The sequence below is a fragment of the Thermobia domestica genome, chromosome 2 (assembly GCF_964235325.1).
Source record: "Thermobia domestica chromosome 2, izTheDome1.hap1.1, whole genome shotgun sequence".
NCBI classification, from domain to species: domain Eukaryota; kingdom Metazoa; phylum Arthropoda; class Insecta; order Zygentoma; family Lepismatidae; genus Thermobia; species Thermobia domestica.
The window spans coordinates 90,706,605-90,731,026 of record NC_137455.1 but is presented as its reverse complement, the minus strand read 5'-3'; the positions used below and the strand labels follow the sequence as shown (position 1 = coordinate 90,731,026).

The window sequence follows — 24,422 nt, the reverse complement described above, 5'->3', positions numbered from 1 at the left end:
AAGACTCATTTGCGTAGCGTATGCCAATGTATTAATGTCATTATTATTGCGAATTTCATCAGTTCTTCTTCGCTTTGAACGTTCGCTTGAAGATAAAAATGCCGAAGAAGGTGGTCGACCTTTTTGATTCCTTGGTGTCTTCTCAGTATTACCAGATACACAAAACGATAACATAACACTTAGCCATTCATCATCATATTTCTTCATATCGTCACATATTTTAATACAACGAACACTCCTCGAAGATAGGCGATTTTCCAAATTTTCAACTATGATTTATAGATAGCTTTTCAAATGGTTTTTCATCAGAACAAGTATCTCTTTTCTCGATACTTGGATGATTTAATCTTTTTAACCTGAAATTAATATAATTAAGGTTATCAAATAATTACTTCTTTTATTACTAAATTATTTTATTTTATTTACTCCAATTTATTGTATATATTTCATATGAATTATAAAATAATGGAAACTAAAATATGTATGCATCAACCATCCATTCCTACTATGTTATTCTGAAATATTCTTTCTCTTTCTTTACATAAAAAAAAGCGCAGGTGTTTTTATCACATTCTTGTAGTAAATCAATCGTAGATTATGTGTCAATACAAAATTTAGCGGAAGGAAGCGTCATATGTAACTTTGGAGTTCAGTTTTAAATCCACTTTGTAATAATCTCAACAATTTTTTGATATAAACATTAATGAAAATTTATATAGTAAACAATGTATTATAAATAATATATGATGTTAAAATACTTTACATACCTCCTGGAATAACGTCCATTTTGATTTAAATAGATCGGAAAAGTACACAATGAAATATTTCATATGAAACGCGAGCTATATTTCTGGCGCTCATCAGCTGTTACGAGGGAGACGCACAAAAGTAGGTTCATTTTGACTTCTAATACTAGCTCTGGTATGAACGGTAAACCGTTTCCATAGGTGAAGTTAAGGAGACGAACTGTCACTATAGCCAATCTGATACTTAAAAGTAACCAAATAGGAACTTTCATGTTTTCATTTTTGGCCACGTTTTAGGCATTTCGTACTACTATGCGACTGTACATCCGCACAAACAGATGAACAGATGTCGAATATATATATATATATATATATTTTGGTATCTATGGGACATGAAACGTCTAAATCCGTTGAAATCTCCAATTCACTTTTTTTTCACGATAACCATACTTTTTTTCTCTCCTTTCGTCGATCGAAAGTAAAAAGGCTGGAATTATATGTGAGTCGAAAATGAATTTATCATTGGTCCAACTAAATTTTGATCATATCATTGGTATGTTGCTCCAACTACATTTTGTGGATGATTCACCAATATCGTGTTCCAGTGCACAAGTGAAAACAAACGGTAATACATACAACTACAGAACGTAAGTTTGTTACACATCGTTAGTGGAAAACACAGTAACTCTTTTAAAGTTTGAAGTTACCAATCAAAAAACAAGCACACCCGAAATTTTAACATCTTCATTTCAATTGTTTGTCAAATCTCTTCTTGACAAATCGAAGTTCCTTGATTTTAGCAGAATTCCCTGATATTTACCGCCTTTTCAAATACCCTGATACTTCCCGGTTTACCATGTTGCGCCATCCTGTTACCCTATATAAAGCTAAGGTGATGAATTCCGACGAACAGCTAAGAACATGAGAAATCCAATGAAAACCTGTAATAAAAACAGTACTTGGCTAACACTATCTGTTGTCAGCCAATTTTCTCTGCAACAAGGAAATTGTACAAAAATCAATAGAAAATAAAATAATGACAATATAAGAGATATACAAAAATTTTCCATACAAGTCATTCAAAGTAGAATTTGTTCCACTTTTATTTTTCTTTACTTAACTGTAAAATAAAAGGGCATGTTAACCCATGACAGTATTCTAGAACGTAGGAAGTACTATGAACCTGAGTGGTAGAGTTTTTGACAAACTATTTTTAACTGCGAAACACGTGATATCTTTATGATGTCATAATATGACCACGTTGTACATCAGCATATTTTGAAAATCTTAATATACTGTGTATCAGGGTGTCTACTGAGTTTCATTTTCAAAATTCCAGTATATTCAGTATCATCAGCAGCAAAATTCCTGTACCAAATACAATGATTTTTTTTAAAGTTCTTTAGGAATAATCACACTCTTGATGATTTCAGGTTTGTAATTGTTTTACGATCAAAATAGTATTTTATTTTTAATAAATTTAGTTAACCCTGATATTTTTCAAATACAATGATTTTTTAACATTTTTTAAAGGGCCTCCCAACTCCCCTCACAGCCTTCCACTCCATCCATTGCTTTAAATGTCTAATTTCAAAATGTATACAACTCTTGCTTTGAAAAAATACAAAATTGTTTCTAAGATTATTAAAACAATTACAAAAAGTACTGTTGATAAATTACCAGTTTCATGATTTTTCCAGTATGTGGATCAAAATTGCAGTATATTTCCAGTATTTCCAGTATCAGTAGACACCCTGTGTAGTATATATATTATTTCGCAGTTATTGCTATACAGTTCTTTTGAGGAAGAAAGAAGAAAAAAGCAAACATTTGACTTGATTGACAATAATATCTTATATGAAAAGTATAATTTTAAATTAGAATTTTTTTGATTTTTCGAATAATCTGAAGGTAAATCCAATTGATTGAAATAACAATCCCTAGACATAATTTGAATTTGTGATCTTTTGTATATAAGATTACCTTCTCTACAGACAGATGTGAACCTAATGTGATCTGAAAAAAGTGGATATACATCGATCAATAAAACAGCAGCGACCAGGAATGTAAAACTTCTGCTAGAATTCTGCCAGCAACGCACACAATATCACATTCCTCTAGAAGTAAAGTAAATTTCACAGTAAACATAGTGAAATCTTGCGCTTCCTGGACATGAATTCTATTTTCTTAATTCTTTGCTGCTCTTCTTTTTATTTTTACCCTCAATGTATAGTCTTGTTGGTCGATTCAAAGTAAAACACTGGAAAACTCGAATCACTTTAACAACAATTCCGGATGGTCTTTCCAAAACTTATCACCTATAATATCGCAATTCAAGTTAAGAATCTGACTTTTCGTCCTATTACATTCCTCCGTAGGGATTTTCTTCCTAACTAACACTGTTCCTTTTTTGAAGAGTTCAGGCTCATTGTTGTAATTAATTCCAAACTGGGTAAACAAGATCTCATTTTTATCCGCTGACAGTGTTCCTCGAAGTATTTCTTCTGCCTGAAAAATACATTATAAAAATATATTCATATTACTTTCAATAAACAAAACACGCTTAATGCACCTAACAAGGTTCATTCACTAAAGCAGTAGGATTTACATTACTATTAGTGTTTAAGGAGAAGAAATTTGTATGAGACATATAATAATCGATAGATCTCACTAAGCTGTACAAAACGATATGGGTGAATTTAAATCCTCATGCGTACTCTTTCAAAAAAAATCGATTTTCTTGTAAGCCAAAAATCAATGCTGTACAATAACCGTGCTCTATTAAGATGGAACTGATATTGAAGTATACACTGATCAAACTTTTCATTATAACGCTAGTAAAATGGCAGCATATAATATGGTTAGTGAGAAGTAGTCCGAAATTATGATTAACTCTTAAAGTTCAATTTTTGTTTAACTATAATGTTAACCAAATATTAAGACATATATCGATCAATAGATCACATCGTGCCGAACTAACGATATGCTTGAGGAAAAATTCACATGCGTAGTTATCGAGAAAATTGAACTTTTATGGCGTTAAAAGGCATGTCGTTCGCTTCTAATTTGATGCAGTTGAAAGTTTTTATTCTGCTAGAATAGATTGTTTATTTACAGTATTTATGTCCTGTGCATGAAACATATATACTGTTAAAGCAGCAAATTGTATTTATCATTTCTTGATTTGTCCTAACAATGACACAAATATTCTTCCGATGACTCACGTGACTCCTAATAGTGACGTACTTGCTATTTGTGAATTGTCATATACTATTAACACGTTCGCTGCGTTACGAGTCACTGGTAGCTCGTGTGATCTACACGAGTCACTGGTGACGCGCCCTGGATTGGTGTAATGTAGCTTCAGATTCTGTCAACAGATAGCTGAAGTGTGAATTTGAAATACCGTGTCGTCATCTGTGGAGAGAAGCTCAACTTAAGATATGTGCATGAATCACTGGTGACTCGTAACGCACCGACAGATAAAAATTCAGTTTTATACTACCGCAGCAAACGTGCTAAAGAAGGTAATCTATACTTTAGCTTTCGCTGCTGAAGCCTGAATCAGGTAGAAAGTGAAAGTATATCATTTTCGCCATAGGTGTTCTGGCATTACTGATAGTCACTTGTCAGAAACTGAGAAGGGAAGGTCCCACAAGTTGTCGCTCAAATCTGATTGCCACATAGCACATCTGATAGAGCATCATGAGAAATGAAAATGAGCAAAATTTAAGGCAGCGTTTCCCAACCGGTGTGCCGCGGCACACTGGTGTGCCGTGAATGGGCCGCTGGTGTGCCGCGAGGAATCGAAACAAAATTATTAATTTTATAGCAATCAAATTGCAAAACGTAGGGGAAAAATGTATATTTGTATTTGGTCTAGGAATTAATTCGTGCGGTTGGTACGCACACATTGAAGCTGTAGTACAAACACAAAATACATAAATACCTTAAGAAAAATATTGTCCATCGCTAGCCACCACTTTCTCCCATCTGTCAGGCAATGTACGGATTCCGTGGCGAAAGAAGTCCTCATCCTTGGAAGCGATCCAGTCAGAGACCCATGTTTCGATATCTTCTGAAGAAGTAAACCGCTGTCCAATCAAATCGTTGTTCATGCAATCGAACAAGTAGTAGTCCGAAGGAGCAACGTCTGGTGAATACGGCGGGTGGGGTAAAACTTCCCATCCGACATTTTCTAAATAGGTTTTGACCGGTTTTGCGACATGTGGGCGAGCGTTATCATGTTGAACAATAAGTTTATCATGTCTGTTCTCCCATTCTGGTCGTGTTCTGGCCAGAGCTTGCTTCAAACGCATTAATTGTCTTCGATAACGTTCTCCATTCATAGTTTCACCCGGCTGCAGCAGCTCATAGTACACCACACCTTTCATATCCCACCATATGCACAGCATAACCTTTGCACAGTGAATATCTCGTTTTGGTTGTGATGGACCTGGTTCACCTGGTTTCACCCAGGCCTTTTTTCGTTTAGGGTTCTCGTAATGGATCCACTTCTCATCACCCGTAATAATTCGATGCAGAAACCCCTTTCTGCTCTGTCGTTGAAGCAGCAATTCGCAAATGGTTTTTCGTCTTTCAACGTCTCTGTCTTTCAATTCATGTGGAACCCAATGTGACATCTTTTGAATCATTCCCATGGCTTTCAAGCGTTTGGGGACTGTTGTTTGATCAACGCCTAATGCTGCTGCAAGTTGTTCCTGCGTTTGACACGAATCCTGCTCGAGCAATGCTGTCAATTCTTCGTCTTGAAATTTTTTTGGCTGTCCAGCTCGCTCTTGGTCTGCCAAGCCGAAATCACCACTTCTAAACCGTGCAAACCACTTCTGACACGTTCGCTCAGCTAGAGCATGGTCACCATACACTTCCACCAAAATACGATTACTTTCAGTCGCACTTTTCTGCATGCTAAAGTAATGCAGCAGGACACCCCGCAAAAACACTTTATCAGGCACAAATTGCGCCATGTTCACTTAACTACAAACTGGTGTTGTTGACGCTTTAATCCACTGCCCTATACTACGAACGATACGCGATGACAGGGGTTTGCAACACATTTGTGGATACACGGAACTGTGGGACGCTCCGTTCGTTGCGCCATCTCTTGTCCACCCGCACGAATTAATTCCTAGACCAAATATTTCACATTACTATGAACCTCTACTATGAATACACAAATTTTAAGTTTCACACCGGGTTACTGTTCTGTACGTTTCTAATGTTGAAAAAAGTATTTGTTATCATTGTTATGACGATTATTGCTTCTTTATTGTTGCAGACTATTTCGTAATTTGAAAATTTAAAATATCGTTAAATCCTTTCGACAAATTACCTATATTTGTGTTTTAAAAGTAAAAGAGATTTGTTTGTTCGTTCCTTATTTAGTGATCTTCCTTCTTAGTAAAATGTTGGATACAGTTTTTAAAAAGAAAGCGTATTTTTAAAAATGTGAGTCCAATATTTCATTGCAATTGTTTTCTATTTTTAAATTAGAATGAAAAATAAGCATAATGATTTACCACGGGGGAAAAACAGTGATAGAGCTTTCTTCTCTGTGAGAAGATCAATAATTACAGAAAAAAATATCACTGTTTTATATTTACAAATAATAATATCTATAAGTGTGCCGCGAGAATCCAAGTAACACCCGTAGTGTGCCGCAAGTTGAAAAAGGTTGGGAAACGCTGATTTAAGGTGCTATGGATCTACGGGGCTTCAAAATTTGAATATCCAAAAAATTTTGTATCATTGAATTATGTACGTTTAAAGTAAATATTTTCAAAACCGTTAAAGCAATCAATACAAAAGTTCCTCAATATAATGAGAACGAAATGCCCTATCGAAAACCACAAACAATGTTGCCATAGTTGAAGCGGAGTTGCCAACTCAGCATAAAAATATTTTGTTTGAAATAGCACCATATACAAGTGTGCACAGATTTAAAATGTACTATTATCACTAAACATAACAGTGAAGTGTAGTGGTACAGTGTTGCACACTGTTGGAACTACGTGTGTTGAAAATGTACAATGGAGAAATTTGATGTGGCGACAGATGCTAATAAAGGAATGCATTAGAAAAGAGTGAGGGTTTTGCATTATACTTCTGTAGCCCCGGTGAATAAGCGAAAACAAAATGATACACGTGAGGAAAGAAACATATGTTTCCTAATCTGTAAACTGGTTCTCCAGATTATCTTATCAATATTTGGAAGAGTACTTTCTTGGTTTATGTCTTATCGTGTTAAGTGTCATATTCTTTTACTCCCTCTCCTACATACCATATGATTATGTTTGTACACTGTAATATTACCACATTCACATTGGAAATATAACTATTTTATTACTACCTCATTTCGTTTTTAGTCGGCCCGGATAACCGTGTGGTCTAGAAAGCCAAACAACCGACATATTGGGGATTGCGGGTTCCAATCCCGCATCGGACATGTTTTCATTATACTTTTCACCTTACATTTCATTGTTACCTTTCTCTTTCGTAGTGGTTCGGATCCCACTTTATACTATAGGTCCCGTCCTATATAGCTTCGGAGCTGACACAGGACGTAAAAATGGCATCACTTAAATTCGTTTTTCAAATGCATCAATATTTTGTGATAATGCTGATATTTTGCTATGTTATACTATCGGTGTTATGCATTTTAACTGAATTCATAGTATGAGACCCACATTCCTTTATTACTATCTGTTGCCACGTATTACTTTTCTCCATTGTACATTTTCAGCACACGTAGTTCCAACAGTGTGCAACACTGTACCACTACACTTCACTGTTATATTTAGTGATAGTGCATTTTAAATCTGTGCACACTTGTATATGGTGCTATTTCAAACAAAATATTTTTATGCTGAGTTGGCAACACTGCTTCTCCTAAGCAACACTGTTTTGGTTTTCGATAGGGTATTTTATTCTCATTATATTGTACAACTTTTGTTTTGATTGCTTTAATTGTTTTGAAGATATTTACTTTAAACGTACATAATTCCATGATATTCAAATATTGAAGCCCCGTAGCTCCTATCCTTCTGATCCATGCCACCTTAAATTTTGCTCATTTTCATTTCTCATAATGCTCTATCAGATGTGCTATGTGGCAAACAGATTTGAGTGACAATTTGTGAGACCTTCCCGTGTGAGAAGCTTCCATGTAGATGGTCCCCTACTAGCTACTATCTGGTTTAATATTTTGATCTTCCCTCTTTTTAAATTTACTGTATCTTTTATCAAGTCCCTCAGAATATACTTTCTTCTCAGCCAAACAGCTTCTCTTCCTCTTTTTCATTACATCCACCATACTTATTGCCTCTATTATTTCAGCACTTCCTCATTCCCTTGCTAAGTAAATTTTTTCAACTCTTCTCCATATCCATATTTCGAAAAGCCTCTAAATCACTTTAGTCACATCTGCGGAGTGTCCATTTTTCTGCCGCGTCAGAACAATATTTGATACGAAATGTTTTAAATTAACTTTTAAAACTTATTAACTTTAAATTAACTTTTTATTAACTTTAAATTAAAAACATCATTTTTTCTTTATTAATTCTATTCAAGGACCCACCCGAAATTTTTCTTCTTAGTTGTTTTCCGTTATTCCTATACCATCTTTTATAGGACGTTTTTCTTTTCATAGCCTAAGCCAGGTGATCTGTTGCGATCAGTCTGCAATAAAAGGATTCCTAGTTTCTTAAACAAGATTAATTTTTAGACTCGGATTATAAGCAGAGTTCATAAAAACAAATCACATTTATTGGAATGTTTTGAGAAGATTGAGGAAGAAGATAGTTAGGATGCTATAACAATAAGGAAGTCTTTTGCCTTACTAAGCAATCTAGACTTATTTTTTTTTCTGAGCTTATGAAACATGTTATTTTGTATAGCACTATTCAGAAGCAGACTGCCAATGCAGTTACCATATGTAATCCATTACAACATATGGAATCAACTGTTTCTGAAATAAGAGAAACTACTGGAAGATGATATGTTTATGAACATAAGTGTTCTGCTCCCTCAAGAAAAAGATCTAAACTTTAGCTCTGAAGTAAAACTGACAACAAATGTCAAAAAAGTGTGTGACATAGTGATCAACGAAGTGAAAGGACGCACAGTGGGGCGAAAACGCAAAAAGATGCCCAAAATATGATAACTATATTCAAATTGAATGAAATTTAGTATTAAGGGGTTATTGAGGTTGCTGATTACGATTCTGCAACTTAAGTTGAAAAACACAAAATGGCGGATCCAAAATGGCGGAATAAAATTTGCAAAAGTCGAAAAGGTCGTAGAAATGTTCTCAAAAGTGGCGATAAAGGGGTTATTCAGGTTGCTGATTACGATTCTGCAACTAAAGTTAATAAAATCAAAAGGGCGGAATAAAAAGAATGTCAACATACTTCGTAATTTTCACAATGTATCTTTAACAACATTCACTTTTTTCACATATTTTGATGAACAATTACTTGTTACTTACGTTCTTATTTATTAGAAATGTATTATTACTTAAATGACACAAATTATTGGTATTTGATTCCGTTATGATAACTGCAACGGATTGTCACTGTAACATTAAATGAACAATAATTAACATCAACACGCTTCGTAATTGGCACGTTTTGGCAGCTACGTTTTTGTTTACAGCATTAATTAATATTCAGACTACCATTCTACAAAATATGAACGTGGTGCACGAGGGTGCACATAATGTTTTCAACGCTTTAAGTTAATAAAATATATAAACAAATGTGAAAATTTTGCCTGACTTGCGATTCAAATTATAAATTATTACATCATTATTATTAATTTTTCACTTCATACACTTATTCTACTTACCAGTACGATATAGGAAAACTTTACAGATTTAAAAACTATGAACGCGTTCGAAAGTTACAACCATTTAAACGGACGGGTCACAATTCTTCTATTGTTCTCTACACATTTGACCTCTGAAGGGTCTACTTAAGAGTGGCTCAGGTAGTCGGAATAAAGTAAAAACCCTATTCTATTTATGGATTTGGGCCCTTCTAACATCACTCTAGCCAACTACATAAAAAAAATCCTATATTATTAACTTTCGTTTTTTTTCACTTTTGGCCAGCTTTTTGCGTTTTCGCCCCACTGTGGGACGGTTCCAGAACTCTCATATATTTAGTAGTTTCGAAATTATTGACCCGAAAAACTTTGCTTCGTTCAGAGAAAATTTTCCAGCCAACTTAGTCAATATTTTTTTCAAGTTATAGTCCGATTATTTGATAAGACGAATTGAAAAATGAACTGTCAGTGATCTATCTCAATTATACATTTAAAGATATTTCCTTCAGTCTGTTAATTGTTCACTATTTCATGAAACATTCCTTTGAAGAACCGTTGTCTGAAGTATACAAACTATAAATTCCACTAATTACTCCAGTTTTAACAGCGGAAGCAAAGCGAAGTTTCAACACTTTAAAAGTAAATAAAATTTGTCTCAGGAATAGTGTGGGTCAAAGTAAGTTAAATTCACTCGTTGTGTGTTCAATTCATAAAGTGGAAATTGGCGAAATTCCTAACTTCAACAAAGAGTAATTGAAATCTATGCTAGTCAAAAGAATAGGCATGCTCAACTCTTGTATAAGTAACCTCCCACTTAATAAGTTTTGTATATCTATCATTATTTATTTTAAGTGTTCATATTTAGACCTATATATTTACCGTTTATAATATTTTTCTAGTATGACATAAATAAGCCACTTCTTGGGAAAAAATTCGCAACCATCAAATTTCGTTCCCATCAACTTTACAGCTTGTCCCATCCAATCGAATCGAACAATTTATTGTCATTGAGATTTAAGAGCAATAGACAACGTCCCATTCAAATATGGACATCATTCTTAACATTTCCCACCTACAGTAGAATAGAATTGAAGAGTATATGCCATTGAGCTTTACAAGCAATAAATAACATTTAATTAACACACAGACATCATTCTTAACGTTTCCCGCATAGAATCGAATCGAATAGTTTGAGCTTCACTAGCAATAGACAACATCGGAATATAGGCATATTTACAATAATAAATATACAAATAAAATACAAGCAACAATTACTATACAAAATGAAATATAGAAAAACATAGTAATAATACTTCATCACTCTAATAATTATAATCAAAGAGAAAAGATGGAGTTGGAAGATATTTCATTAAACATACTATACTAAGTTTACATAGTTGAGCAAAGAAAGTAAAATGGATAATTTGTCATACTGATAAATCATACTACGTTATCAAATAATTCTACATATGTCAAAGACTTAAACTTCATTTTAACAGACATTAAATAAAATTTAGTTCAATATATTAAATTACAACGAGATATTTATACTATTTCAAGAGTAATGCAAGTTCTACTATTTTTCCTAAACAAATAGCATTCAATCTTAAAAAAAGAAGTCTTCCGCAGAAGTCTACTAGAGACTAGAAAGGAAGACACCAACTAGCAGCTCTCTATCTTTTAGCACAAGGTAGATGCATAAGTTCGTGAGATTTTCTTTTGGCTTGGCAACAGTGCGGTGTGAAGCGATTGTTTATCGTTATTCCGTTGTTTTACCGTAGTTTGGAGTTTGTGTGTTGTGAAACACAGGTTTTCTTGATTGTGAACATATTATTGTATATACTTCAGACAAACTAATATGGAATGTCAAGTTGAGTAAAGTGATCATTTTCGTCACATTTTACTCTAAGAGTTTAACCGAGGATCCAGTGCAGCAGAAGCTGCGATAACAATTTGTGCAGTGTACGGGAATGAAACAATTGCCGAAAGAACAGTACAGAAATGGTTTTCCCGCTTTCGAGCAAGACAGTTTGACTTGTCTGATAATCCACGTTCTGGAAGATTTTCAGATTTTGACGAAAATCGCTTGAATGAGTTACTTCATGAGAATTCTCGTCAAACAACGCGGAAAATTGTGCAAGTTTTTGAATGTGATCAATCAACTATTGTACTTCAATTGCATTCGATGAGTAGGGTACAGAAATTGGGTACATGGGTATCACATGTGTTAAATGACAATAACAAAAATCAACGAGTAAACATCTGTTCGTCATTGCATGCCCCGTACTGGTTGGCTTGTGATAGGCACAAAGCATTCCTTTCAAACATTGTCACAGGTGACGAGAAATGATGCCTGTATGTCAACATGAAGAAGAGGAAAGAGTGGTTCAGCCTATCATAGAAATCAACTCCCCGTGCCGAGTATGGTGCCCGTTCACAGAAAATCATGTGTGTTTGGTTGAATAAAGATGGCGTTCTTCACCATGAACTTCGAAAAACGCAACGATTACCTCTGCTGTTTATAGTGACCGAGAATTACTTATTTACAATTGATGTATCTTTTAGTTTTACGTCTCACGGTTATACGGTGTTGACTAAACGAGACGGTGATGATAAAAATGAATGAAATTGTGGAATGAAAAAAGCGAAAGGAAACGGAAAAACCCCGAAAAAACCCACGTACACAGTGTTTATCTACCACAAAGCCACAATGGTGCGAGTTGGGTCGAATCAGTGATCTCACACACCAGAGATGAACACTATTATTTACAATTAGAAGATATGGGTATCAACTAGTAATATTTTTACTCACTGTTGCAAATATGAGGACAAGGTAAGATAAAGCTCCATGTTCTTGTGAAAACAAATGTGCGAAAGCTATTCTCAATATAAAAGTTATGAAATGTTATTTAAATACAGTTCTGCAAAATGACTGTATTCTAGTTCTATTTGATAAATACTGTCAGAGCTTCTGAAATGAAACGCAATGTTGATATCCTTTGCACGATGGATACATGGAAGCTTGGGTGTCTCTTCTTGCAGGCCATTGATTGAAGAACTTCTTTCAGGCCATTGACTGAAGAATTGACCACAGTTTGTAGTCGAGTGGGTTCAGATTCGGACTGATAGAAGGCCAGTCTGATGTGGAGATGAAGTCTGACACGTTTGTACGTAGCGACTCCTGTGTTGACCTGCCTTGTACGCAGGAGTTGAATCTTGTTGGAAGGTTCACTGTTGGTTGGGTAACACAGTGGTTTCACAATGGACTCCAACACTGGTTTGATAACCAATGTCTTCACCCCTTGCTCAGAAAGATGAGCCGTGTTGTGCCGTTGATGCTCGGTGACCATGACTGATGCTGGGTGATGGGCTTTGCACCTTGGAAACATATTCAGCAGCTCTCACTGATGTGCTGATGCGTATATAAGATCATTTTGAGCATTAAAATAAATTTGAGTAATTTGATCATTGTAAACAGCTTCTCGTCGGAAAGAAAATTGTCCTGTGGCCATTTCCTGTGTAACGCTTGAGGAGATGTTTGGCTTTCGCACTCGCTGCTAGCGTAATGCATCGGTCAGGAAATGACCTGTACATTGTTTGTAGGCTCTGAGTCTCAGGTTCTGATTGAGTCATGACGGGATTTCACCGAATTTTTACAGCTATGGCTTTAACTGCCCGTGGTGCTTTCATTTGCGCAGTCTGCCACTACGCTCCAAATCACTGAACTTCCCGTTTCACTATAACGATGGATGGTGTGGTATAAAAATCGTTTATTGATTTGCAAGGGTTTCAGAGTGGCGAACATTCGTGGTGGTGGCATACTCACCTTGTGTAGCGCTATGACTACAACACGATTCTTGTAATCGCTCTACTTCATCGTAACAAGTTCCCATTTCCACGCATATCACCGTGAAATTGATAGCTCAGGGACCCATTTCGCCCGATACCCAGGTAGCAGCATTGACTCATACCCAGCATGGTCAAACGGCAGTCAAAATCTCTAACAATATTATGAAATAATTACATATATATGTCGAGTGGACTATTTATCTTGATACGCCTATATAATTTTTAGAATAATGAACAAAAAACGCTGAAATTCTGTACCATGCAAATATTAGCAAAGGGACAACGTTTCACACTACAAGGTTAACAATGTTGCCAACTCAATGCATTTTTAAATGCCATTACTCAGTTTATTAGAGATGCATGCCGATATTTTTTACGTAGGATTAGCAAAACTTGAGAAGTTGGGCATACCTAGTATTCTGTGTTTGCAACAGAGAGAGAATCATCCGAGTGGTGCTGTGTACGTGCGAGCAGGAGTAAGGTGAAATGGCTGCCATAACACAAAATTTCGCCAAATGTGAAATAAGATCAGTCATAGATTTCTGAACCGACAATAACGAATGAAGGAAAGATTAGACAATGATACGGAGAGTTTCGGGAAGGGCGTTCAGATGTTCATGACCATGAGAGTAGAGGCAGGTCTAGTGTTTAGACGGACGATCTAGTGAAATATGTTAACGAGAAAATGCGATCCAATAACTGAACTTGCTAAATAGTTTCCGGAAGTGTCTGCGAAAACAGTGCATCATATTGTGACTGACAAGCTGAGTTATCACAAAGTGTCTGCAAGGTGGGTGTCAAAAATGCCGACAGATGCTTACAAAGAGAAAAGAACAATAACTGCACTTAATTTCTTGACCCTCTGGTTGGAGGATAGGGATGACCTCTTTCCTCACATAAATCCCAAGTTCGATCCCAGCTCCCATCAAGTAGAATTTGTGGTAGACCGTGTGCATGGGTTTTCTCCGAGTCCTCCAGTTCCGCCTCATTATCATTCATCATTCCACCATTATCATTCATCTCTTCATTCCATCTCTCTTAGCTTCGGTGCATAAACGTGCACCTTCAATAAAAATCACTTCCGACCTAGACGCTTTACAGCTACTTTTCCCTTCATGTGATGAAGCGTTGTAACTAGATATATGAAAAATCTAAACTTCAAACAAACCTCTGAACTGCTCATTCCTCCTTTATTTCGAAGGCTCCAAAATGTTGTATTGTATAAGTTGTTAACGTGGCAATCCGCTTGTCTCCAACTTAAATAATCCCTTAAATTTGTATCAGTTGGATACAACACCACACGGGCGTCAAATGCAGGAGGGTATTTCAGCGGAACAGTCACGAAAAACTCCTTCCAATAATACACAAAGGAAGAAGAAAAAAGACTGCATACATTTGTCATAAGTTTGGAAGCTCGTCGTTTATAAACGCCTGTGTTCCTCTTGAAAACAAAACTATATTCATCACTTTGTCCATATCCAATTATGATATCACTGAATTCCTCCATAACACACACGGCAGCACGAGTCATTAGGTCTAATGAACGCTTATCATTAGGTTTCTCAAAGCCATGAACGTCTGAAAATTTATGAAAACCTTTACCATCAATTCGAACAACAATCCACGTATTTGGCAAACAACTATCGTTTGCTTCAAAGCTTTTCACATACTCATACTTGCTTTTAGCCATATTTCCAACACTGGTACTAAATAATTTCCTAATTTCTCTTTCAATCTTCAAACAATATAGCAATGTTTTCGAATGGAATATTTTCATTCTTTGTTCAAGATTTCCTTCTGAAACCAATCACCCTGAAAGAAAGAAAGAAAAAACTTACTTATAATACAGCGATTTCAGTAATAACATATAAGGAAAATCGTGAATAAATGGTAAAAGTAAATTCGCTTGAACGCAAAACGAATAAATAAATAAATAAATAAATAAATAAATTGCTAAATTTAGCTTTATCCATCATTTCTAAATTTAATAAAGAATAATGTATTCGGATTAATGATAAAAATATGCTACATATATTAATATACATAAACTCCTAAAACAACTCTACACTGGCATATAAAAATTACTGTCTTCATATTTTCTCTTTCTTCTATTATACTCTATGCAACGTTTTATTGAAGTATCAGTTTACAGTGTTAATGCTATTTTATTAAAAGATTAAAATTGTGAATTACTTAATTAAATTAAACACTAACTTTATGTGTGCTATTTGCTATCATTTTACCCGATATTTCTGTTTCGTTTACTCCTAAAAGTTTCCTAAGGAAAACTCTCGAATGTCCTCTTGCGTGACACTGCAGTTTCATTTTTCTTCCTCCTCTCCGGTAAGTAAGAATTCAACAGTCTTAAATTAATAAATATTAATATAATTAATGAGAACACTTAAGAACCACTACTAACAACCAAATACAGTATCTGCTGTGGGTCAGTGTTATTTTACACGATTTTCTCAAACATTATCTTAATATTCACAAATTTAAAACTATGAACTAATTCTTACTTACCGATATTAAGAAGAATGAAACTACGATGTCACATAAGAGATTTTTTTCTTAGGAAATTTGGCAAAAGCAGACGAAAGCGAAATACAGGGTGAAAAGATGAAAACAAATAAGGCACATAAGATGGTCTTTATTTACTTAATTATATCATAAGTACACAAAATATTAAATCTATAACGTAGTATGCGAATTATTTATTTATCGTTTTTATTATCTTCTTACGGTTTATCAAAACATATCAAGTTACATGTACGTCTAAATGTAAGGACAGGTTTATGCTTACATATATACACAAGGTTATTGAAAGTTACAACAGGTGTGTAAAACAGAGGTAGTATATCTGCAAGATATAAGCAAAAAAAAAAGTCATGAATACATGGTCTATATTTACGTATACATATTGCATATTTGTAACCGGTAATAATTGTGGAAGTGGACTTCACATGTAACATAATTTTACAGGGATGGATATAATTGTGAATCGCCCACTCCCAGATAATAGTTAATTGTTTAAAAATAAATTGTCTGATAAAATTACGTTATTGCGTTCAGAAATTTAAAATGTCTACTAATAGTGGAAAAATCTTACTGCATATGTTTTAAGCCTCTATAGTTTGAAAATGGGTTCTCGATTATGTACCCGAAATATTGGAAACTATTTCTGCCTCCTAGGAACACTAAAAGGTAGTATTACTTTTTTAATACGAACCCTCCAAGATTGTGAAACTCCGGAAAACCCAAAACAAAGAATACCCTTTAACACAATGGAGAAGCCAAAGACCGGAGGAAGTGAACCAAGGCCAAACAAGAAAAGAAAAGAAGAGTAAAGGAGCAATACTCCAAAACCAGCAAACAACCTGGAACCCCTTGGCCCAACTAAAAGCTGAGCGGAGAAAGGAAAGAGAACATTAAAAACACTACGCAAGCTAGTCTAATACGACGCCTTGCGCAACACTACGAAGCCAAACAAAAAATAGGGGTCCCAACTTGGAAAACCCCGAATACGGCTTCAAAGAATCAGATATGAACTTGGTTGAATACGCCAAAGTACCAACCAATTTCGAAACCAAACACACAAAATATACTTTAAAAAAAAAAAAAAAAAAAAAAAAAAAAGACGAGTCATTGAACACCACAGACAACTAGAACAAACATTTAAAAAAAGGGGGGGGGGAACTTGCCCTAGAGACCCGCAAGTCTTGCTTTAGCCCACATGATACAAAAAGAGGCAGTCCAGAGAAAAACAAGTAGCTCTGGACTTCCCAAAAAGAAATATTCCAACCACCACAACAAGAAACCACAACCGAAAAGAACCAAATCACAGAAAGACGGAAACAAAAACACCCCACAACGAAAACCAAGAAGGGAATCGATAGAAGACCTTACGAGTTTCTGAAGAACTTCCCAAAAATAAAACAAAGAAAGCTAACACCAAAGGAACAAGGGTCTCTCTCAGGACCACGAAAACTTCAAAACAGAGTTAAAATTTTACATACCCTACCCAAGCAATACTCAAAAACCACCAACAACAAACCCAACGAAATAACGACGAAAAGAAAAAAGAAGATAAAAGAAAAGCAAGTGGAACCAGAAAACAAACAAAAAATGAGAAGAATCATTAATACGCAATCTCTCAAACAAAACTCCAACCCGCAACCAACTGAAAGTAGTGGGAAAAGACTTTCCACTTCTTAACACACGAAACAATTCAGATTGTTCTGAAAAGGAACCCGAGAAATTCAAACAGAAACTGAAACATAATTCTACCAAATAGCAATAAAAGACACAACAAACACTCCTCAAAGAATAATGACAGCTCGAAAAAATCCCACAGACCTCCTATATACCACAGACACCTAAATTCTACAGCTAAGCATGAAAAGCAAAAAAGAATAGCACTCGCACCAAACCATCACACCTCGAGACATGCTGGGCGAAAAAAGAATGCGAGGGAGAAATTCTGTAACCACCAGCCGAATCACTAGAGAAGAGAGGGCTGGATAGTCTTATGTATATTATTACATTAGACTTGGTGACAAAACATTTCTCCTGCGCAAACATACAACCATAGGGGAACCGGTTGTCGGTTGCCCATGCGAACGACTATGTTCACATGGAGTTAACTCAGACAGAAACGGGCCCTAAGAAACCTTTATACGAAAACAGAACTGAAGTCCATCGTGAAAATAATACTTGGCACAAAACAAAAACTTGAAACAGAAAAACCTGCCAAAAATCATAGGTGTGTGGGGACTCACCATGGAAACAAACCAAACCCGATCAAACTACCGGTATGTAGGAAGATAAAAGAAAATGCTGTCTCCTAGAGACAAAAATACACCACAAGCCCACAAACAAACGAGAAACTCTAGGAGAGGACTCAGAAAAAAAAAAAGAAAAACTGAAAAACTAAACAAGGAAAAATAATAAAGAAAAGAAGGGAAATCAGGAGAAGTAAAAATACCAAACGAAGGGATAAACAGAAACCTATCCAACCAAGGAAACTGGAAACACAGAATGAATAAAAAATTGAAGGTAGAACTCATGAGGGAAGAAAAAAAACATAACCAAAACAGTCAAACATCCCAACCAGAAACCACAAAAGAGAGATGATCGGAAACAAACCACACACACGCACAAAAAGGCTTTAACGCAGACGAAAGATTGAACCAAAGAACAAACAAACAAGAATTAGAAGCAAGTGAAACAATAATTATAACAGAAAAAGTACCGAGACACGGAAGACGATACATAATAAAGAAAACAGAAAGAAGAACAACAAAATTACGAAACAACAGAAACAATAACCACATTTATAGTGAAACAGCCACACGTGTGGCCACATCGACATAAACCAAACTATTTTAACGAATAATAATAATAATAACAGTAATAATACCAATAATAAATTAAACCCGAGGAACCCGAAAAAACAGAAGGAAAAAGGGAAAGGAAGGACGATATACAGGGAAAAACTAAAGCACCCCTCTGATTTTATATACATCACACACATATATATGTATATATAACTCTTTGCACACAAACGCTGGTATAAAGGAGAAACCGAGCTCTCTTGAAGCAAAGGAAAAGAATGCTAGGTGTAAATCGAGGAACCGGGCTCTATGTCCCGCCTGCACACTTGAATATATATATATATATATATATATATATATTTTAACCTGGGCAGGGTTCTAGAACACTGGTCCGCATTCAATTGAGTCGTATTAAGAAAGTAATCAACCTGGTTACCAACCCACTTTCACTCGCTCGGGGCTATCTTTAGATGAAGGGAGCCAGAACTAGTTAAAAAATAAATTTAATAAATTTAAAAGGGAAGGTGATTAGGGAAAACGTAATTAATGTGTATGTCATTTAACGGAACGGAATAGAAGTACATGTTGTAGAAATGACAAATGCTGTAAAGACTGTACATGCTTACCGAAAGGGAACATAAGGGAATATGAATACAACGATACAAGTAGTTACCCCTAACATAACACGTCCTAACCTAATATTATCAGAAATTAACGAAATTGTATTAAAAAAAAAAAAAAAAAAAAAAAAAGATGGCCTTCTTCAACTAATCACTATGTGAATTGAATATTAAGCCTTGAAAAAAGAGAGAAACCAACCTGGCTTAAACAACCTTCACCAATATATGCAAACCAGCATTCTAGAACCTTCTCTTGTACCTGTATGGGGAAGGTGAATCTGCTCCCATGAGTGCAATTGCCACCCTTAAGTTATCATTTCTAAGGCCGTACGAGTGTATTCCCTTATGGAACAATCGCATATAGTGTAACAGAATAGCATGTAATCATTTCGGTGCTGGTTTACTTTTGGCACACCACATTCTGGAAGATTTACGGATAAAATTCACTACTTTGTATGAAAACAAAATTTTCATAGAGAACAAATTTTTGCAGGCGATAGAAGAAGTTATATTTTACGTTTACAAGTGTAGAATTACTAGTGTAAATTCATTACAAGTGCTTTTCGACAGATGGAAATTGTGAGTACATAAGGAAGATGACGTATTAGATACTATCTTTCACCGGCACAGTATTCCTGCATAGTGATTTTCGCAGGAAAAATAAACACTGCTGAACAAGACTGCACTTATTTAATATGAAAACACATTTACACGTTATTTACACATTTATATTAAATAAGTGCAGTCTTGTTTAGCAGTGTATTTATTTTTCTGATTTTATTCGCAAGACGTTGACTATGATTGTGTGTAAGATTTTCGCAGTACAGTGCCGTTTTTCAAAGAGCTGTCCTGCGTGTTCCGAAGACGCCTAGAAAATCGAAAAATGTCCTGAGTTAACTTATTTGCAATATTTTAATGTTTCATTCTTTATTTACAACACTGTGAATCACAGCCACTCTTTTCGTGAATGATGAACCAATGTGTTTTTTTAACACTCCTCAGAACAATTGACAAACCATTGTTTTCCAGATATCGTAAGGTAAGAGAGGTTTCTTTTTGAACTTACGACAATGATGCTGGCGAAGTACAAGTAGAAGTTCCCTCGTGTCGGTCTAAAAGTTCTCTCATTCCTTAAAAAAAGCCCCCACTCCCAAAATCGATTTTTAAAAAAGTCTTTAGCCCTACAGGAAGTTTCACTGTACAGTACATTCATAAAAATAAACCACTTTACCATTCACGAAAACATTTGGAACTGTGTTGAATTATGTCAATACTTTTGTTCAGTACTTTTTTAAAAATAAAAAAACGGATGATTAGCTTAAGCTTAACGTTAATGAAATAAGGGCATACGTAGTGCCGACGTGGCAAACTATCATATACTTTACTATTTGTGTCCTACTTTTCGCTTGTCAAAATCTGTTCACCCTAGCATAGTGTACAGAAGCTATAATTTGTGTATAAGTGGAGCAAATCTTGTATGAAGACATTGTTATTGAAACTCATACCCTTGGCAAAACTCTTTTCACTACCCTCGCATACGCATATACCTACAGTTGCTGACACGCCTGCTACTTTCGGAAACAGGCCCAAAACCTCGCCCTGCCCTCACTAAAGTTAGATAACATTCTTACTTTTTAATGGTTGGGTTATTTTAAACTATAGTTAATATGCAATTCATCCGGACGAAGTATTTTATACGCAAATCGTAAAAAGAATTGTAATTTTTGAACAATTACTTCTAATGGTCCCCTGAATTTTATCTATGCGAAGTGAGATATTTTCATGTCGCTCAACGCAAATTATTTAGGATACAATAAGAAGGGAATTATTGAAAGAATTAACATTTTCTAACAATTATTTCGAGTAGTATGCCGAAAGTACACTTGCACGATCGTTCACATCAGTTTATACGCATATTGTCAACCGGTACGCAATTACTTATGCATATGCCAAGTAAATACAGTTGTAGAATGTCTTAGGGAATCATTTAGAGTTTAAAAAGTGAAGTATTTTTAATTTGACAGTCTGACGTTGCAGTTGTACTATACGGATCCACAGATTGTAAAATGTACGAAATTTGGGGGTCTTTAATTTGGCCATTTTATGTCCGGAACAGAACCCAACGAACCCCTGCTGGGCTTCTAACCCGTTCCTACTTCTAATGCTACCCCTACCCCTACTCCTACGCTATTACTACTTATACTATGGATCCGTATAGTAAAACTGCACGCTTAATTTTCCACGCTTTTTTTTAATAATGAAGAGTGTATACTCTACTGGGACCCATATTCTTAATTTACGCCAGATTTAAATGTGCATCTGCTGGGACGCATATTCTTCATTTGCACAAAAACTTTAAACTTCAAATAAACAGTATATGTGAACCATGAATAAAATTTGCACTTTACCATTATCTATGATAGTACTTCAAAATTTAATATTATAGTTGCCAACAAAGACTGTTCAACGTACGCGAAGTTCCGTTCGACAAACGCCAGATTGCTCCTTCTTTCCCTTGTGCTTGAGAAACGATTGTTTTGAAAGAAGAGGAAGAAGAAGAAGAAATGTTAATGTTCCAAGCATGGGTGGAACATGAGTAATAAGTGTATTATAACTGTAAAGTATCAGTAATAATAATGAGCTCGATTGGTAAAAACCTTGTTGATAATGCCTTAACTGTTCTACGAGGTCTTCCTCGTGTATCACTAGCCAATTTGCGTGATATTCCAGGTGCAAGAAGGAAGGTAATTGTGGTTGAGTTCCAGACACGAACGTATTTACAGAGATCAAGCTGTACATCTTAGACACGTAGTGTACATTTAGTAGTATGATTTTGGTGCAGTTTTACTATACGGATCCACAGATTGTGAAATGCGTGCAGTTTTACTATACGAATGTATAGTATAAGTAGTAGCAGTAGGAAAAGCTTAAAAGCCTCAGTATACACGAGAACCCCCTGATCTGCGTTTCTTCTGTGTTCTATTACCACTTCTACATGAAATACCATAAATTTTCTACGTAGTGCAATAGTAAGAAATATCCATATCCACAAGACATGCGGTGTGCGTTAAATTTCCCCCCACCCACACACACAGTCATAGATAAAGTACAAGGACACTACACATGCAGATATAAAGTACACGTACGTTCTTTTTTTTATTTTCGTATCAGTCGATAAGTAAACAGAAGTCGCATTGTTACCCCCTTTGTAAGTACGTACATACTCAATGAATAATTCCTAAAAGTATGAGCGTCCTGCTCCTTCGGGAACTGATGCAGCGTCATGTATACTATATCCCTGTTCTCGACATTAAATGGGCAAATTAAAGACTTCCCCACATTTCACGGTGCAGTTTTACGGATCCACAGATTGTAAAATGCACGGGAAAATGTGGGGAAGTCTTTAATTTGACCATTTAATGTCGAGAACAGAACCTAACGAACCCCTGCGGGGCTTATAACCCGTTCCTACTCGTACTACTACTACTTATACAATGGATTCGTATAGTAAATCAATGTGGATAGCCAATGATGCAGATTTACTGTAGTAATCCACATATATGTAAAATTTACAAAAATTTAGGTGCACTTTTTCCAATATGGATTCACAGATAGTAAAATGAAGGAAAAATCTGGGGAAATCTTTAATTTGCCCTAGTATTACTACTACTACTAATACTGTGATCCGTATAGTAAAACTGACGGGAAAAGTAGCAGTAGTAGTAGGAACGGGTTAGAAGCCCAGCAGGATTGGTTGGATTTTGTTCTTGATATGAGCAAATTAAAGACTTGACCAAATTTTTCTGTACATTTTACCATCTATGAATCCGTATATAAAACTGCGCCACTTTTACTACTACTACTACTTAGATTATGAATCTGTACAATAAAACTGCATGATTTTCTCATTATTTCGAAAATTATGCTGGACCCGTACACTAATATAATCTAATATAAAATAATCTAACGTAGCCTCTAATATAATATAAACTAATCTAACTACCATAATGTGAAAAAAAATAGCTGGACCCTCTGGTAAACATCGTCCAAATACGTTAACGAAAGTCTAACCGGTTAGACGCGGATTCGCCTATAAGGTAGCCATTAACCATAGTAACAAAGTAAAAGACCGATTCCATTTCAAATCGTCCAGGCAAACCAAAATTGGTCCCCATCATAGTGTCAGATTTCATTTATTATTTTTTATATGGGATCTACATGCAATATTATTAGACCCATATTTTTTCTTTTTGCTGAAAAAAAATTTTTCTTCGATATACAGCCTTCCAAAATGGCTGCCCTCCTCTCGGATTGCTCTAAAAACTAAAAAACATGTCAAATTAAAAGTTTTGTTGTAAAGGAACGAGTGTACTTAATAACATAATCGCAATAGCAGGAAGAGTATAAAATTGTATGTTTCAGTGGAGGGCCAAAATTCGTCTATTGGTCCAATAGGAATCGCGCAATTCACTCGCAATGTTGCCAACTTTGGTGAAATTTTTGCTAATTTCAAACATATTTTTTTCTGTCCTCACGAGCAATATCAACCATCTGCTTCTAGCATCGAAATCTACTCCATAAGGTCTCTTGAAAATGTAAAGGACTTACGTTTCTGATTATTACATCCCACGTTATAGCATGATGAAAAGCTGAAAATTTCATTAAGACGCCATGTTTGGACGCCATTTTCTCAAAAACCCCACCTTTTAAAAATCTGAATTTTTTACATGTATTGGAGAAGTACCTAAGTATTTAATATCCGTTAACCGTTCATGCGGCTGAAGCCCCTAACATTCGCAATTAATTATTGAAATTTCGATTTTTGTACTTGGAATGTAAATATTTCCTATGGGCATTTAGGTCCTATACATAAGGCAATTTGAAAGGGAGTATGAAAATTTTGAGAGATGAATCCTGACATCAAATCCAGTAAAAAAGTTCCTATAAACATGAGTCAAATTCCGCTTTGTTTTCGAGTTACAGGGTTTCCAACTCGGGACCCAAAATCGGCTTGGGACAATGGAAAATAA

At 35.3% G+C, this 24,422-nt stretch overlaps 2 protein-coding genes across 4 annotated transcripts in view; one reads left to right on the top strand and one right to left on the bottom strand.

Annotated features, from left to right (window-relative positions):
* Positions 1–1,476: 1,476 nt before the first annotated feature.
* On the bottom strand, positions 1,477–21,970 carry THG (tRNA-histidine guanylyltransferase). Of its 3 annotated transcripts, none has more exons than XM_081743897.1 (3): positions 21,865–21,970; positions 14,608–15,251; positions 1,477–3,254 (listed from the first exon to the last, which is right to left on the bottom strand). In XM_081743897.1, exons 2-3 carry the CDS (start codon positions 15,214–15,216, stop codon positions 3,021–3,023), a joined length of 843 nt encoding a protein of 280 aa, XP_081600023.1. In that variant the 5' UTR covers positions 15,217–15,251; positions 21,865–21,970; the 3' UTR covers positions 1,477–3,020. The 3 variants fall into 3 exon arrangements, with proteins under 3 accessions (XP_081600023.1, XP_081600019.1, XP_081600025.1); XM_081743893.1 differs by having other exon boundaries at positions 21,801–21,932; XM_081743899.1 differs by lacking the exon at positions 21,865–21,970 and adding an exon at positions 19,592–19,845.
* mRpL15 (mitochondrial ribosomal protein L15) overlaps positions 21,931–24,422 on the top strand; it is a 32,787-nt gene continuing 30,295 nt past the window's right edge. The window contains exon 1 of the mRNA XM_081743889.1: positions 21,931–22,136. Within this exon, the coding sequence (XP_081600015.1) occupies positions 22,029–22,136 (108 nt within the window). The 5' untranslated portion in view covers positions 21,931–22,028. The remainder of the gene's footprint in view (positions 22,137–24,422) is intronic.

Bases quoted from the DNA above. Each gene is read 5' to 3' on its own strand.
- THG (XM_081743897.1), bottom strand. From the start codon at position 15,216: ATGAAAATATTCCATTCGAAAACATTGCTATATTGTTTGAAGATTGAA. The intron at 3,255-14,607 runs GTTTGTTTGAAG...TGTATTTTTCAG, and splicing joins GAGGAATGAGCAGTTCAGAG to GCAGAAGAAATACTTCGAGG.